This window comes from Heliangelus exortis, chromosome 18, assembly GCF_036169615.1.
Source record: "Heliangelus exortis chromosome 18, bHelExo1.hap1, whole genome shotgun sequence".
Taxonomy (NCBI): Eukaryota; Metazoa; Chordata; class Aves; order Apodiformes; family Trochilidae; genus Heliangelus; species Heliangelus exortis.
The window spans coordinates 14658170-14675326 of NC_092439.1; the positions used below are offsets into that span (position 1 = coordinate 14658170).

Here is a 17157-nt window from a genome sequence, read left to right on the forward strand (position 1 = left end):
TTACAACTGTATCCCTTTCATTACAGTCATCCCAGGTGGATTTAGAAATTGCATTTGAGGAGCAGATGAAAAAGCTCTAACACTTTCAGTTTGGCAGCAGTTGAAATTATAACCTGAAATCAGACCTTCTCTTTTCGTGTCCATGTATTCAGCCTTGTCATGTATTTGCTCTGTGTTTCAGTGACATTAACACAGTGTTTTTACTCATAATCCCTAATTTGAATTAGAGTTCAGGCAAGTTTTCAATGTTTGTTGCTCTGATAATCACCATATTTTAATATTCTGTCATGATGTTTAATCTTCTATCACCAATGCTGCCTTTATGTCATCCTCACCTGTTCTATTTCTGCAACTTTTTGCATCCTCACTGATAAGAATTTGCAGTATGGGGCAATTAAATGCCCTACAGAAGTGACTAATTATAGACAGGGGCAGTTAAGCACAAGTTCTTAAATGCTTTGCTGCCTAAGGATGTGACTGAGCACAGGTTTTATGTCTTTCAGTGAGTTTTGAGTCCATGAAAGGAAAACACCAGTTTTAGGGTGTATTAAAGTGTATAAGGGCTGTATAGTTCTTCTGTTACTGGAGCTGAAAGATAACTGTGATTCAGAGGAGCAAGGGAGTAGGAGAACTCTACTCTTAAAACAGCAGGGATGAACTGAGTGACTTTTTATTCCCTTTCCCATTAGCAGAGTGTCAGCTGGAAAATTTGTCTTCTGATGGCTTCAACCCTCCCGAAATTTGCTTCAGTAAGACTGCAGTTTAGGGGTGGAACTCAGCCAGGGAAGAATAATGAATTTCTTAAGGCTTTAGCTCAATCCTCACTGGGGTAACCGATAAAAGGAGCATTTTTCATGTTTCTGGTGCTGACACTGTGAAAATCAGTGCCCTTTTTGTGGTGTTTCTTTGCCTATCTGGAGCTCCCAAGTCTGGTTTGTGTACTTTCCTGGTTTGATAAAAAACATTCCTGGTCTTTGTCAAGGTGGAATGGAATGTCCCAAAGCCAAGGTTGTTGTTGGGAGCCTTTTCCTTCTCCAAGAAAGGGTGAGGGTGGGAATCCCAGGAGGTCCCTCTGGCTGGCAGAGCCCTGAGCCCACTTCTGGGTTGACTCGGTGCCGGTTTCGGTCGCAGTGAAGGGACCCCCAGGGGGGTGGCTCAGGGGAATAGTTCTGATGAGCTCCAAAATGCCTGACCCGCCTCAGCCCATCCCTCAGCAAAGGATTTGCACCTCTGGAATTAACATCTTGGAGATGGGGAAGCAGGAGGTGGGAGAAAGGAGCCTGAGGAGAGCAATGCTGGAGCGGAGAGACCAAGGCTGCTGGGGAAGGAGAGGGAGAAGGTGCCTGAAAGGAGTTTTCCCAACATCCTGAGGTGAGATGGCAGCTGTCCCCCTGTCCCCTGTGCCCATGGGGAATCGGGGTGGAGCACGGTGGAGAAGGTGGTGTGGATCTGCTGCCCGTGAGGGATCACCTTGGAGCAGCTGTGGGCATGGAGGAGAATCATGGAGCAGGTGCTGTGTTCCTGTATCCCAGGGAGGATCATGGAGCAGGTGCTGTGTCCCTGTATCCCAGGGAGGATCATGGAGCAGGTGCTGTGTCCCTGTATCCCGGGATGGATCATGGAAGAGATGCTGTGTCCCTGTATCCCAGGGAGGGAACTCTTCCCAAGCTGCGGTGTCTCCTTGGCCGCCCACTCTGGAGCGATGGTTCCTGAGGAGCTGTGCCTGGCAGGAGGGACTCGGGTGGGGTTCCTGCAGGACTTTGTGCCCTGGGAAGGATCCATCCCCACGATGGAGCAGGGAAAGACTGTGAGGAATCCTTCTCCCTGAAGAGGAAGGAGCAGCAGAGAACAAGGTGTGAGGCGCAGGCTGTGCCTGTCCCCTGTGCAGTGGGGGGAGAAGGCAGAGATGGCAGAACAGGGGATCTGGGCCTGGGAAGGACAGAGGGGTGGGGGGAAGGATTTAGGCTCTGGTTTGTGTTTTCCCTTTGCCTGGTTTTGGTTTGATTAGTGATAAAATTTTGCTTGTGGCTGTAATTTTAGTGGAGCCCTCCAGGTCCTTGTCCTGACCCAGGAGGCTTGAGGTGGGTTCCTCCTCCCCATCCTGAAATGGCAGAGGGGAGGGAGAGACCTCAGGTCCCTTTGTTACCGACTGGGCCTGCACCTGGAGCATCCCTGAGCTGCCCCTTTGTCTGCACTGACACTTCCCGGAGGTGCAGGGAAGTTCAGGGAAGAAAGTGTTATTTATATCTGCTTTTAAATGATCCAGTCTGACATGAGGCAGGGCTGGGGCCCTCCCTCCCGGGGCTCCTCTGTTTGAAAGTGGTTTGGAGGCCAAGTGAAAAGAGCTCGGGTTGGCAAGGCCAGACCGGGAGTTTCATACTTAAAACATTTAAAACATTTAATACATTTAAATAAAGTTTTACTGCTTATGTGCAGAGCTGGAGGGATTGGCGTTTGAAATGCTTTGTGCTTCACTCTGTTGGGCTCTGGTCAAGCATCTTCTGTGAGTCACAGACACAGTGGTGAAAGAGTTCAGAAGAGGAACTTAATGGAGTGAAATAAAATTCTGACAGGAGAGAAGGTGCTGCAGGGTAGGTGTTGTTGGGAATGAACATACGTAGTCAGGGAGCAGAGCAGCATCAATCCCTGGTGTGTAATTTGTGGAATAATGTCTGCTGGATGGAGCATTCAGTAGGAGTTGGGAGTAGATCTGTCTGAGGAGCAACAGAGCCATGAACCCATCGGAATTAAATGAGGAAAGGATTTCCTCAGGGGTTCCCTTTTACAGAGGGGGATATATATCAATATATAATATAAATATAAACATGAATACATAAATATATAGATGTATATTTATATAAGTATATATATACATATATATATACATACATAAATATTTATATATATATAAAGTGCCTGTCGCCATGTTGATAAACATTCTTTAAACTTAGGGTTCATTTTTCTTTTTTTTTTCTCCTTCTGCACCAAGCTCCTGATGTACCCTATGATGCAATCCCATGTCAACAGGCTTTTGAGGTCAGTCCCAAGACTTGGGACTTTTCTACCCTTCTTATGCTTCTCTGAAAAGCCTTTTTTTAGGGGACAGCCCCACATCAAGGTGTTACAGATGGAGTATGAGGTGGAAAGGATTTACTTGCATTCAGCCAGGCTGCTTAATCCCTGAAGTGGAAAATCAGGAATTTTTACAGTGATCTAGAAGATCTGTAAACTCAGGTGTCATTAATTTTTTTATACAAATTACAGCTCTGGAGTAATGATAGCTGAGACTTTGCTCCAATTCCATCAGCATTACTGAAAACCTGGTACGTGGCTGCAAGAACAGAGGGCAGGACTGCAGAGGAGAAGGAAATGCATGAGTGTGAAGAGATAACATCATACTTTATTTATTTATTAATTGTACTGCAGTAAAAGAACTGCAACAAATCTCGTGGTCTGGATGAGTAGAGGTTAGTAAGTCTTACTCCAGCTTTGCTAAGGCTGAGAGAGAAGAGTCTGCATATCCTTATGGAAAAGAAATGTGGCTCTTAAAGGTCCAATGGATCTGAGGGAAATATGCTTCAAAATTCGATGTATGATCAGATTTCTACATTTTGGTTTGAAGTAAGATATGCTTTGCATATACAAAAGCAGGAGTATGGTGTGTAGGTAAGGAGATACAGGGAATTAACTCTGATTGTTGTCTGTATCCATAACCTTGACTCTGAAAACAGGCTCGTGCCAAGCAAAGCAAAGCAAGCAAGCAAGCAAAAAATTAAATTCAAACTGTAGGTGAACGTTAAAACTAGGGAGGGAAAGAGAGTGAAGTAAGCAGAACATACAAATGCCCATAATGCTGAAAAAATTTCATCTAGCTGAGCACCCTATTATTGGTCATGGTCGCTTAGAGAGAAAATGAGAAAAAAGGAAAGAGAGCAGGGCCATTTTTACCAGCTGCTCAGATTAATGGGTAAAGGTCTTCCCTGCAGAGGCTCCAAAATATCAATTTTTAATAAATACTAGGATACATTGCCCTTGATTTGTGTAATCCCTTTTTGAACCTGCTGATGTTTTGACACCCACAAAACTCTGTGGCAATGAATTCCAGGATTTAATTAAATTTTTGGTGAGGAAGTACTTGCTTTTATTGGTTTTCAGCCTGTAGACCAGCTAGCCTCCAGCTTTTTTAATCTCAATAATAATGAGTGATAATCCTCTGTTCACCTTTCCCAATCCCTGTTGATGTTTATGGATTACTGCTGGCCCAGTCTCTTCACTCCCAGGAAGTCACTACTCTCTGATCTTTTTTCAATATTTTTTCCTTATTTGTTTTAAATTATTGCTCAAATGGCACAGCTCAGTCCATCACCATTCCATGAGGTCTGCTCATACCCATCAGCCCTGCACTACAGAGCTCCAGAGCCTCATGATGCTAAAGGTAGGAAGGGCCTTCACTCCCCACTTCCTACACCTTTTTACTGCTGGTTTGAAGGCATTTTCTGGAAGTAGGGGGTGTGTTTGGAGTTGTTTTCCAGAAGTGGCTGTTCCTGACTCCCAGGCAGGCAGCTGCACCCAGTATTTTTTTGGATGTGGTTGCATGGAGCACTGCAGCCTCTGCATTCTCACACCACTCCTGCTTCTTCCATGCAAGATCCTCGACCCAAATTTGATGCTGTCAGTGTAAATGTCTCTTCCATTTGCACCTCCTCTGTGTGTCTGGCTCAGAGGAACAGTAATTTAGGTATTTCTTACATTACAGAATATTTCCTGGATAATGTTCACATCACTACTGTTAATATCTTGATTTTTCCATAGTATCCTCCTACACCATAGTTAGATGGGGAGGCAAGAGTAACTGTGGGACTGAGAAAGCCCTTCCAGTCTGAGTATGGAAAGACTGGGTTAGAAACCCCTCCAAACTGAGTGAGTTTAATTACAACAAGTCATACCTTCCACTTACTAAATTCTGTTTTTATTTTAATGCACAGGGAATTATTTTATCCAAAAGAAAGTCTGATGTGTAGATCTGAATCAGATACAACATGAGAAGCCTTGATTAGATGCACTCTCCATGTAATAAAATCAATAAAAAACCCTCTTAAAGACAGCACCACCATTATCATGACCAATGAGACAATTTCTCCTGCAGTATTTTAGGAGCATGGCATCAGTAATTCTCCAACATCATGCATATATCCAGGGCTGTTTGGGATTACTTTGTTTACCATAATTTAAGATCAATTCTCTATGTGTGCACTGAAGTCTGAATAATTTATTTTCTAGCCCATTAGGACAATTTGAGGGATCTAATGCTATGGGGCAGCTTTTCTGTCAAGAGAGCAAGTGGCACACGTGTCTGTGTAGTTCTTGGGTTAGGAGGGAGAGACTGAATCTGTGTTTTAGAGTAAGCCACCTGCTTTACTGCTTAATTCTGCTGGATAAATGCCTATGAGCAGTTTGTCTTCATGGGAATGAGCTGCTCCTTCCTCAGCCAACTGCAGAGCCCCCAGTTTGCAAAGAATCAGGACTCTGTGCTCAGGATTTTGCAGCTCAGACACAGACACATTAAACCTCTGCTGGAGGTTTACATTGAGGTCCTGCCTGGAACTCAAACCTCTCTGTGCTTTACTGTGTCCTAAGTCTTAGGGCTATAACACCATCCCTTCTCTTTGAGCCTTAGGAAAAAGCTTTTACCAAAAAAATGCAAACTTTTTTTGTTGTTGTTGGAAAAAAAATTAAGAGGAATCAGATTTTGTTTTGGATTTTGTGTCCTCTCTCAGTAAAGAGAGGGGATTATCATGCTCAATTAAGTAAATAATGTGTTAAGCTTTTCACAAGGGAATTTTAAAAACAAAGTGGTGTCAGCAGCCTGACATCTTTTAGGGGGATTTGTGGTGTTTGCTTTTTTTTTTTAAACTCAGCCCTGCACTCACCACATGGAGTCAATGGAAACTCAAGTTTGGTTGCCAATAGATCAGGTTCAAGCTGTAAACTAATTTCTAATATTTTTGGTCTGATATTTTCTCTTTTAACTGTGACAGCTTTGCTGTTTGCATGAAGTCTCCAGATAGCCAGGAGTAGCCCTGTTTATGGTTTTGTTTTATCAGGATCTGCCTTCTCATCACTTTGCTTCTGACTGGCACAAGCAGGGACTGGGAACGGGATAGGGAGAGAAAAAGTGGAGGAAAGGGAACATAGTAAATAACTAAATAAAATTATCCATCGTTTAACAGCTCCTTAGAAACCAGGACAAAGAACTTTAATCCAGAGAGGCAGCACAGAACTCACTGCAATAGTTTGCTGTTTGCTCTCACCTGGTACAAAGAAGTGTGATCCCTCTGATCCCTGGATCCCAGACTGGGAATGACACTGAGGTTCTGCTCAGAATGATGGGGTGTGTGTGACTTTTGGAAATGTGTGGGAACAGCAGATGCTTTGCTAGGCTTGGAAAGGCCCCTCTGGCTGTCCTGGGGGGTCTTGGTTCCCTTAAGCATTTCCTTAACCAGGTGCTTCAGCATTGTTGTGGTCACTGGGGGGAGACTTTGTGGGGTGCTTCCTTCCTTCGTGGGTGAAAAGGGGGCTTTAAAGAGCAGTTTAAAGAGCACCTCTTGTTTCTCAGCCTGGTATGGCTTGATCCAAGGGGACATTCTGGTGTGGGCAGAGGAAACAGGGCAGAGCTAAGGAGGGGCATGGACTGACATGTCCTAAGCAGCATGATGTGAAATCTGGTTGGAGCCAGGTGGTTTCATGCTTTCTGCATTTCAAGGTTTGGTTCATCAACCTGAGAAAGAGCTGTGCCTCATCTCTTCAAAATGAGGAGGATCATGAGCTGCTGGAGAAAGTATATTAATGTCTTTCTGATCAGGGGTAATGTAGGGAGGTGCTGCTGACCAACTGCCCTGAAATGCTCCTGACCTAAGTGATCCCTTCTGCTGGCATTGGGATGTTTTGTGCCACTGCTGGATTCCCACTTCCCACAGACACAAATGACTTTTGGAAGGAGCAGATGAAATTGAAAAATCCCTTTTTTTTTTTTTTTTTTGGTTCTTTCAAATCTCCTCAGGGCCACAATATCAGGAGCACTCTGCATGTATGGATGTGCAACATCAAGAAGAATTTAGTGGGCAAGGGAGGAGCAGCAAGCAGGTCTCACCTCTACCAAACACAGCAAGTCCCACCTCCCCTAGCAAAAACTGCAGGTGTAGATGTCAGCACACTGCTGAGCTGCCTCCAGTGATGCTCTTCAATTTATTCTGAAGTTAATAATCTTGCAGCCCCTGCTGCCTTTCTGGGGCTTTCTACACAAATTGTGCAGCCTCCCTGTGCTGCCCCTGGCTCTGCAGCTGATTTTGGGGCAGAGCATCCCCCAGGCTGTGGAGGCAGAACCAGAGTTGTGCTTCCCATCCCTCAGCCAGTGCAAGTCCTGACTGGATTTCAGTGTTCTGACCAGCTCAGGTTTAATGTCTGCCACCTCTCCTTCAGTACTGCTCTGTAGTCCAGGGGGCCTTTGCAGTTTTATTCCCATTTCAAGGAATTTAATTAAAATAATTAAATTAAATTTAATTAAAATAATTTCTAAAAATAATTTTTTCCCTCATTTTTAACTTGGGCCATCATTGATAGCTTTTGCTTATATCCCTTCAGTTACCCTGAATGATTCTTCCCTTCTCTAAGCATTCTTTCCCCTCCTCTCCCTGGTTATTCTTCAGTCATTTGGGGCCATATTAAAGGTCCTGGTCTGGAAGTGGGAGTAGCAGGGAGGGGTCCCCAGTGGGTAGGTCAGGGCATGGCCTTTCCCAGGTGCCATCCTGCTGTCCTCCCAGCTATCCTCCTAAGTCTGCCTTACTTCCCTATGATCAAAATTTCTTTCCTAACCTTTAATTGATTTGGATAATAAAGTGCAGTTACAAAACTCAATAAAATCTGGTTATTGTAGAGGAACAGCAGGCAAGAAAGAACCCCAAGTGATGCTCTGCTGTGTGACAGTAGAATAATGCACCATTAGCTTTGCTTTAATTCTATCCCATTGCTCAGCTTTCCTCAGATTGTTAAAATTCTGCAGGCTTCCTGGCAATTCTAAGGATAGTGCTTATAAACATTTGCCTTCTAAAAAAGTTCCTTGTGTGTATAATAATTTTTAATGTTATGATTTTGGGTGGCTGTTCCCTGCACTGCTGCTTCCCTTTCAAACTTCTAAACCAGCCAAGTCCTCAGCTGGGAACTGAGTAACCAAACCTGTGACCACATTAGGAGTTTAATTTTAATATTCTAGGAGGGATCATTCCTCCTCTGTCCCCTGTACACTCTAAATGCTCTTTTGCTTCCAAGGGAGCCTGGACCTTGGACTAGAACTGAAGAACTGGTAGGTGTCCTGCCAGGGGATGCTCTGGGGTTGTTTATGGGATGTGATGAGGACAGGAGGTGGGGTATTGGGATGGGAAGAACAGGGGATCCAAGTGCTTCAGCCATTCTGGGCAGTTTTCTGGGGTACCTAAATAGGATATGGATTTTTTCACTCCCTTTGAGATCCAAACCTTTGGGAGTTTCTCCTTTCCTCTCCTTTTTCACTAGAGAGGAGACCTGATATTTGACTTCATGTCTCGGCTTTGGGAAATCTGAGTCTTTTTCTTGAGTGTTGCATCTTACTGATGAGTTCCCCCCTCCACAAATTTTATTTCTTTCTCATTTTTCTGTTTTCCCTACTGAAAGTTCCACAGGGATAGTTCATTTCTTTGCAGGTGTGACTGCTGGATTTACCCCAGCACAGCTGTTCTACTGCTTCCATATTGATATGAATTAATATCAGTGTAACTAAATTTCTCTTTTTCTCTTTATTTTCCCAGTTGGGAGGCTGTGGAATCCTTGGAGTAGGCATCTGGCTGGCTGTCACCCAAGGGAACTTTGCCACCCTCTCCTCTTCTTTCCCATCCCTGTCAGCTGCCAACCTGCTGATTGTCACAGGGACATGTGTCTTGGTCATTGGCTTCGTGGGCTGCATAGGTGCCATCAAAGAAAACAAGTGCCTCCTGCTGAGTGTGAGTATTCCCCTCTCTGCTGCTGCAGTGTTTGCTGCCTCGAGCTGCTGGGGCTGTCCCAGTGCATGTTACATTTCCTCTATTCCATCAGAAGTTGCCCACTTGGCATGGATGAGCTCTGAGCCATCCCTGAATGAGTCTTTGGTAGCTCCAAGGGGCTGTTAGATCATTCCTGGCCATGCTTTAAACCTGTGCTTGGAGGCTGAGCCCTGCAGGATGGTGAGTGGTGGTGGTGGTGGTTTCCTTCAGCTCTGCAGAGAAGATGATTTGTGAAGACATCTTTGGCATTATACCCCTGAACTATTTTTAGCTCAGCTTTGCTGGGTGGCTACTCCTAAGATCTACCTTGATGGGGCTGATGACCTGAAGTCCTAGGCAGAAAGATAAATATAAGCAGAAAATATTGTGAAGAGGTTGATTTTTTAAATTTAAATTGGTAATGAAGTCCTTCAGGTTTGGCTGTACTCATTTTGCCAATCATTAACACTCAAAAGGCTGAGATGTCAGGAAGCAAAGGTACCAGCACCAAGAGATTGCTGTGAAATTAAAGATTTAATAAGGTACCAGCTGTCCATGATTTAACAGACTTGAGCTCCATCCCTGGTGCATTTAGCCAAATGTAATTTAATGCCAATCAAAGCTGGACTTTGAGCCATGAGTGCCTGCTGTAGCTGTTTATATAGATTTTGGATCCTGGTCAACTGAAGAGCAGAAGTGAGGTGATCTTGCTGCTATAGTCCAGGGCTTCAGCAAAACCTCAGAGGGCTTTAGTTTGGTGAGCTGGTGATTCCTCTGTAAAAGGCTGTTCCTCACCATGCTTCACATAGTGTTTGTGCTTCCCTGAGAACTGCAGAGTGGGTCAAGGCACACAGCCCCCAAGAAAAAAAATCACTCAAAATATCTTTAAGTGACTGTGAGATTCCAAGCCTCAGTAGAGGACTCTCTCCAGACCCCTGCCTTAATCAGTTGTTTCTGCTGACATTTAACTGGTACCAGCCAGGACCAGCCAGGCTGGGCTACCAAGGGCTGTTTATGTGGCAGGTGGGTGGTTAGAAATGAAAAAGAACCCCATAAATTGAAATGAAAGCAAACTTGTTAGTGGAAATTTTTACTGAGAAGGCTGAAGTCAGAATCTGTGGCTGAAAGTCCTCAGCAGCTCTAACAACCCATAAATCCCCACTCTGGGGAGGCAGTGCCAGGCCAGGCAGCCCCAATTACAGCTTCAGTACCAATGCAGCAGGAGTCCACAGGGTGCTGAGTCCCATGCTGCATCTTACATGAACCAAATTAATCAGGTTTTTGTGCTTTGTTGGGTGCAGTCCCAGCTCAGGTGTGACCAGCAGTGTCATCTCTTGTGTCAGGATCTGGCAGTCAGTCCTCAGTACTGGAAGAATTTCAGCTTGTATGGATTTTGTTGGTCACATCACTGCTTTGGCAAGGGCTGGGGCTCCCCAGATCACCTCTCCCTGCTGCTGCCTGGGCAATGTACTCAGCCAGCCCTGGATGAAAACCCAAGGCTTGGGGGTTCTGCCCCTCTGCAGGACCAACCTCATGCCCTTCAGTACATGATCTCAGGGCTGAACTTGAGGGATCAAGTTAAAAAATCCAAATTCATTTAGGAAGTCTTTGCATGGGAGGAACTGAGAAGCTGGATCTGCTCTGGTACCAGCATTTATTTCACTCTGCCTGTCCTTACCTTTGTCTCCATTTGGTGGTGTCTCCATTTTACTCAGTTTTCTTTGATTTAGCTCTGGTGTTAGAGCTAATTACAGCTACTTCAGTTCTGAATAAGCTCAACCATAGTGGGCTGAAATACAGTTTCATCAACCTACATTGAAATAACTTTTTGTTTAGTCCAGAGTAACTTTGCTCAGTGTGCATTAAATACCAGTGAGATTTTTAGCTCTTGAGTTCTTGTGTTGAGTCTATCCCTTTGGAAGTTTTCTGGAAGCAGAGCTTTATCATGTAGGTTTTTTAGTCTTCCCCAAATTCCTGGTTCTGTATGACTGGTGTTTGATAGAGTTGAAATGCTGGGGCATTAACCAGCTCCTGGTTTTCTAGGTAAGGTAGACAGCAAAATAAATGCTTGAACAAAAGAACTGGCTGGGCATCAAACCAAGGCAGTTCTTAGGGTGTGTGGTTGCTACATTTCTTCATTTCTGATTTCAAAGGTTTTCTCAACACTGTGTTCTGCTAAAATGAAAATTACTTCCTCTCAAAATATTGGGGTTTTCTGTTAAACATCCCTGAGAACCCCCCTTCTCTTTAAAAGGACTGGCTTGGTTATTGTTTCTTGTTTGTTTTTTTCAGCTAGGATGTGATGGGGTTTCCCATCAAACTACTAAAGCTAGGAAGCATTTGGAACCTTGGGTGTTGAGCAGGCTCTGCAGGATGGAGTCCTTACACTCCTCTCTCTATCCCTGGTGTGGTTTGAGCCCAACAGGTAACAAAGGACAAGGACCTGGAGGCTTCCACTCACCAGTCAGGAGCATGGGCAAAACAGACCCAAGTTGAGGAAAAACCAGTTTATCAGAGGCCCCTGAGTTCAGGCACCTTCTCCCTCTCCTTCTTCACTGACCTTGATCTCTCTGCCCCAGCATTGCTCTCCTCTGGGATTGTTCTGTCCCCCCTCTCTCCTCTGAGGTCTCAGTCACCCATTTCCCCTCTTGAATGTGCAGAGGGGAATAATGCAGAGCCCCCTCCATGGGCACTGATGGGTGCAGAGACCCCTCCATGGGCACTGATGGGTGCAGAGACCCCTTCCTTTGGCACTGATGGGTGCAGAGCCCCCTCCATGGGCACTGATGCCCTCCCCATCCCCCAGGGCTGGGCTCAGACCTTTGGGAAGAGCTTGCAGCAGCTTCTCCCCCCTGGGACCCTTCCTCCTCAGCTGCAAACGGGGCCACTTCAGCCCAGAACAATCTCCAATTTGCCAACTGGCTTTGGTCCTGGTCTAGCTAAGGTTGCTTTCTGAACCCAGTTCTTGAAATTTGTGTCTTCAGGTGGTATTAGCACAAATGGGACAGCAACTGGTGGAGGTTGTCTTGTTTATCCCTGGTGTCACTACCAAATCCTCTTGTGTAGCACTTGGTTTAGGTGGCTTTTCCTGACTTCTTCTTACGTTTTTGTAAGTTCTAATTTTGATAGACAAACAGCAACTGAAGTCTGGCTGCACAGGTGTTTAAGAGGGACTGATGGAGGCCATCTCATACTTGGCAAGAAGTCAAAGCTAGGATGTTGTATCCCTTGCCTGTTTCTGTATGCAAAAGTCTGAAGAAATGAGGCTTGGAATAGACAAGAAGAAAAAGAAGTGGAATAAACCAAGCTGGAGGATTACCCAGGGAAGCTGTCATGCTGGGATGGCAGATGCTCAAAGTTCTAACCTGGCTCCAACCTGGCTTTGCTGAGCACAACACTGCTGTGTGTCTCTCAGGAGCATCAGGGCTCACTGAGCTCCCCCTTTCCCCTGCTTGATTCTGGGGGGCAGAAAGTCTGGGGTGCTGAGGATGACAAGAGATGGGAATTAAAGACTATGTGAATGCCACCTGGTTCTCCAGATACCTCTGCTGCATTCCTGTCACCTCCTGCTCTGAAATCACACCCTTAAGATCACCTGGAAGATGCCTGCAGGGGCTGGAAAGAAAAATCTCCCATGCAAGAGGAGCACCTCTTGTCCTGGTTCCTAAGAGGAAAGGTGGTGGCAGTGACAAGCTGAGGAAGGATGGAGCTGGGAGCATGTGCTGCTCTTACTGGTATGGGTGGTTTGAGGAATACACTGGAGATCCTGCAGTGGGCATGGAGCACTCCTAGAATCCTAAAATGGCCTGAAAGGGAGCAGGGCAGGAAGAATTACTGTGTGAACCCCCCTGTGTTGGAGGAGCAGAATTTGAGGTGGTGTTAAGCACAGCAGAATGCTTGTGTTTGGGTTTTGCCTTCTAAATAGTGCTGCTGTTCAATGCTGTGGTAAGGGAGGAGATTTCCTAAGGAGGCTGCTGGAGTGCATGGGAAATGCAGAGTATCAAAGAGACTTTTCAGCCTATTCATATTTCATTCTTGAGGTTGCAGAGCAGCTGAGGCTCTGATCCTCTTTGTGCTCTCCACATATGACATTTGTATTGGGTTGTCAAAGCAAAGCTGTAAGCTGTTTGGAATTAGGCTGCTGTGATGTTAGGTGTAAATGATAATAATTGCTTCCCTCTGGCATTTGCCACTGACTTCTGAAAGAGAGGAGGATAGACAAAAAGTTTTAAGTAGCAGAGGGTAGCTGAAGAAAGGAAGTCACAAGCAGAAGTAAAGTTTAATTTGTAAATGAGATTTTTGCATAGCTGCATGCAGGAGTCAGGAATGATTTGTGTTACCTCTGAAGAGAATCTTAAGATAGCCTAAAGCTTCACACTTTTACTGACTTGAAAGGACTTAGATGAAATCCACCAAGAAAGGAGCTGGCACATAGTTGTTACTCAGTGGTTCTGTAGAGCCAGGACAATACCTCATTAATCTCTTAAGGAACAGGCACAGTCCTATTTTTCTGCTTCCAGAGGAAGAGAATAATACAAAAACCTAAAATAGGGTGCAAAGAGAACCTGAAAGCTCAGCCATCCCATGAATTCTGCAGAAATACACAAATGGAGCAAGTTGTGCAGCTGTCATTCTAAGATCTCAGTGGACAAAGAGTGGTGGATATTTGCTGAGTCTTATTTGCTTCCCCCAAAAAGTGAAGATAAACTTTGCCATCATTGTATTTCCCTGGGGAAATCAGCAACCAGCATTTCTTGAAATAAATAAACAACCTGGTGCATATGATCTTGCATCTGAATGTAGATGCAAATTGAGTGAAGCAGCCAAACTGTTCTTTTTTGCTTTAGTAAGATTCACATTTCTTCTATTGATGCTCAAGTCTGTGCTACAAGCTCAGCTGTAATTAGAAAATGGCAGCTTTGTTGTGATGGGTTTTGTCACTGTCCTGAACAGGTGACAGAGGTCAGAAGCTGAACATCTGTCTGGAGAAAGTTAGTTTATGGACTTAAATTGATTTTTTTCATAGGTATTTGATCCTGCTTTACAGGATCATCAGGCTGTACTGCAAATCTCTGTTGAAATCAAATCAGGAATGTGTTTTTGCTCCTTTCCCCTTTGGAAATATGTTGTAGATCTTCTGTCCACATCCAGCACCTTCCTGGATTTTAGCAAAACTTGTGGCCTGAGTGCTCTGAACCCCCCAGCACTGCAAATGCTCTGCAGCTGAGGACAGGTCCTTGCAGGAGATCACTCACCACACAATCAGTTAATGACTGCAAATCATTAATTCTGACATCCTGGAGATGTCACTTCTGACTGCAGGCAGGTGCTGCCTGGACACCTGCATGTTCCAGTGCTCTTGGGCAAAGAACTTGATGCCTAAATAAGTATTTCCTCATGCTCCAATGGTGACCTAGCTGATCCTTATGTGTCTGCTTAAAAGTTGTTTTTTAGGTTTGTTGCTTAAGATCTGTGTTTGAGGATTAAATTGCCTGAATACTCTGCCTTCCATGGCTGTTTAGCAGAGCTCTCCATTTGGATGCTTGCACTGAAAAAGGTCTGTGGCTTGTCCAGGTGTCAGGGTTTAACACTGGCCTGGCAATTAAACCCAGTAACAGCTGCTCTCTCTCTATTAATCTCTCTCTCTGCCCTTATAAAGAAAAGAGAGAGAGACTGATAGGTTGGAAACTGAACTACACAGCTTTAATGAAACAGGAATGAGAAATAGGAAAAATGACTAAATCTATCCAAATCTACAGGAAAATTGATGCCAGGTTCCTCCCCCTCTCCCCCAATAACTCTCCCATCCCCACTGAGGCTGCAGGGCAGCCCTGGGACAGTCCAGGCTGGAATCCTGGGGTCAGCAGCAGTTGGGAGCTGGAGGCAGGAACACAGAGATTCAGGCTGGGATGGATCAGGAGCAGAGGCAGAGGAAGGGATGGAATCCTCCCAGGATGCTGAAGCAACCAGGGAAGGGGTGAAGAAAGGGAAGCAGGAAAGGCAGGAAGGGCAGGAAGCTGGAAGCTGGCTTGACCCTGGTGATCCCTGCAATTTCTCCTGAGGATGAGGTGTATGGGATGGAATCCTCTGTTTGGTCAGTTCTGGCATCTCTCTTGTCCCTTCCTCCCCAAAGGAGGCTGCAGGTGGGACCTCTTTATTCCTCCTGGAGGGTAAAATGTTCCTCAGAGCTGAGCAGTGTCCTTGGCTCTGCACCCCAGGCTCTGGCTGGAACTATAACCATGGAGTGGGATCAGTCCTAGAAGCAGACACTGTCTGAGAAACTTGCTGTGAATTTCAGCAGTGCAGCTGCTTACAAGAGACTGAGCTGAGAGCAAAAGGACAAGGCAGAAAATCCCCTTTATCCTGGCCCAAAACAGGACACCAGGTTAAAGATCTCAGCTCTAGAAATCATGATGGATTATGTTATTTGCTTCTCCTGCAGGCAGCCCACGAGATCAGGGAAATTGTTCTGTAGGAAACTCCTGGGAAGAGGAGGTCCCTGACCAGTGGAGCCTCCCATCTAACTAGATAAGACAAATGGGAAGGGTAATTATCCTCATTATGCAGATGGGGAGCTGCAGCAAAGTGAAACTAAGTGCCTTGCATAGGTTGCACTGGGAGGTTGTGGGAGGGCTGTGAAACAAACCCAAATTGTCTGAATCTCAACTCTGCCTTTGTCATCTTTATGTGATGAGAGCAGAAGGTGTCTGGCTGTCCTGGGGGCTGCAATGGCCTTTCACAAGTACTTATTCCACGTTTCCCTAGTAGTAATGACAGGTTTTCTTTTTTTCTCATCATCTGTAGTATGTCCAAATGATAAATAAATATCCCAAAGCAAAGTTAGTTCTCAATTTTTATTTTCTTGGAGGTGTCCAAATGGCACAATTAGCTGCTTTCTGTGAGCTCCACTGTCCCAGCTGAGCCAATCAGCCTAATTGCAGTGTTATCTTCTGTTAAATGAGAAACAGGACATTTGGAGGAGCTGCCAGAAAGGGCATGTGGATATGCTCTGATGTGAATTTTTTGCAAATAGGAACTTCATTTTGATCCAGGAAATCACAGTCCCTGGTAAAAAAACCAATATTTGTGCAGGAAGGAATTTTGTGTGTGTTTGGTTGGTACAGCACAAATATGTGGACACCAGGTTTCCATACACTTGGAATGTAAATAATAAACCTTGTCCTAGAAGGAAACAGCATCCACAGGGAGTTGTTTCTGACATGTCTGAAGGGGAGCAGGGCCCTGCTCTAAACATTGGACCAGGAGAAAAATTCAATTTAAGCCACCACAAATTTTACCTGAGCAGAATAACATCCTTGGTCCTGCTTCATTCTTAGAAGTAACTGAAGTGCTGGTCTTGAAGTTCTTTTATCCTTTAGACAGAAACAAGCTCAAAATATCTAAACATAAATAAATAACCTTTGGCAAAATTATAATCTGATGAAATTCTGTGGTATAGGAAATTCTTATTACTGCTTGCCATGGGTCTGAGTCCTTCCTTTGTCCTGGGCTTTCCCTTCTGAAGTCCAGGTTTATGCCAGTGAATTTCAGAGGGAGACAGTGGTATTTGTGTATGCATTTTGGAAATGCACTATGGATGGGCTAAAAAGTACCACACAACCAAAAAAATGTGTGTAGGCATCTTTGCAAAGAGTGATGTGCTTTGTCCTGCTCCAGTTAAATTATGCATAAATCATAAAGGTAAAAAATAAGGAAGCTACATGGAGGCAGGTTTGGGAATCTGGCCAGAAGGTCAGTGTTGGATGGTAATGATAGGGATTGCAAGAGTGAATGAGTTCTGTGGTGCAAAACTGGGCAGTAATAGGATCCAGTATTAGGGCCAGGCAGGTGATGAAGATTTAGAAGTAAACTTTAAGACTTGTGGGGCAAAATGGAAGGAATTCTGTAGGCAGCAAGATTGTCCTAGAGGAGAAGGGTATTTTCCCTACTTGACCTTCATTCAGTCACAGAAATCCATGGGTCCCAAGGTTTGGTTTTGGCAGGCAGTGAAGCAGCTCTGGTAAGTCCTGATAGCTACTAAACATGAAGAGATTTGCAGCCTTGGGACTGAAGCTAAAGAGAGGGTAACTGGTTCTTCTCTTGGGGA

At 44.9% G+C, this 17157-nt stretch overlaps 1 protein-coding gene across 4 annotated transcripts in view; it reads left to right on the top strand.

Annotated features, from left to right (window-relative positions):
• TSPAN4 (tetraspanin 4) overlaps window positions 1-17157 on the top strand; it is a 405186-nt gene that overhangs the window by 341484 nt on the left and 46545 nt on the right. For all 4 annotated transcript variants that reach the window (XM_071761611.1, XM_071761610.1, XM_071761612.1 and 1 more), the window contains one exon: window positions 8841-9032. In XM_071761611.1, the coding sequence (XP_071617712.1) occupies window positions 8841-9032 (192 nt within the window). The remainder of the gene's footprint in view (window positions 1-8840; window positions 9033-17157) is intronic.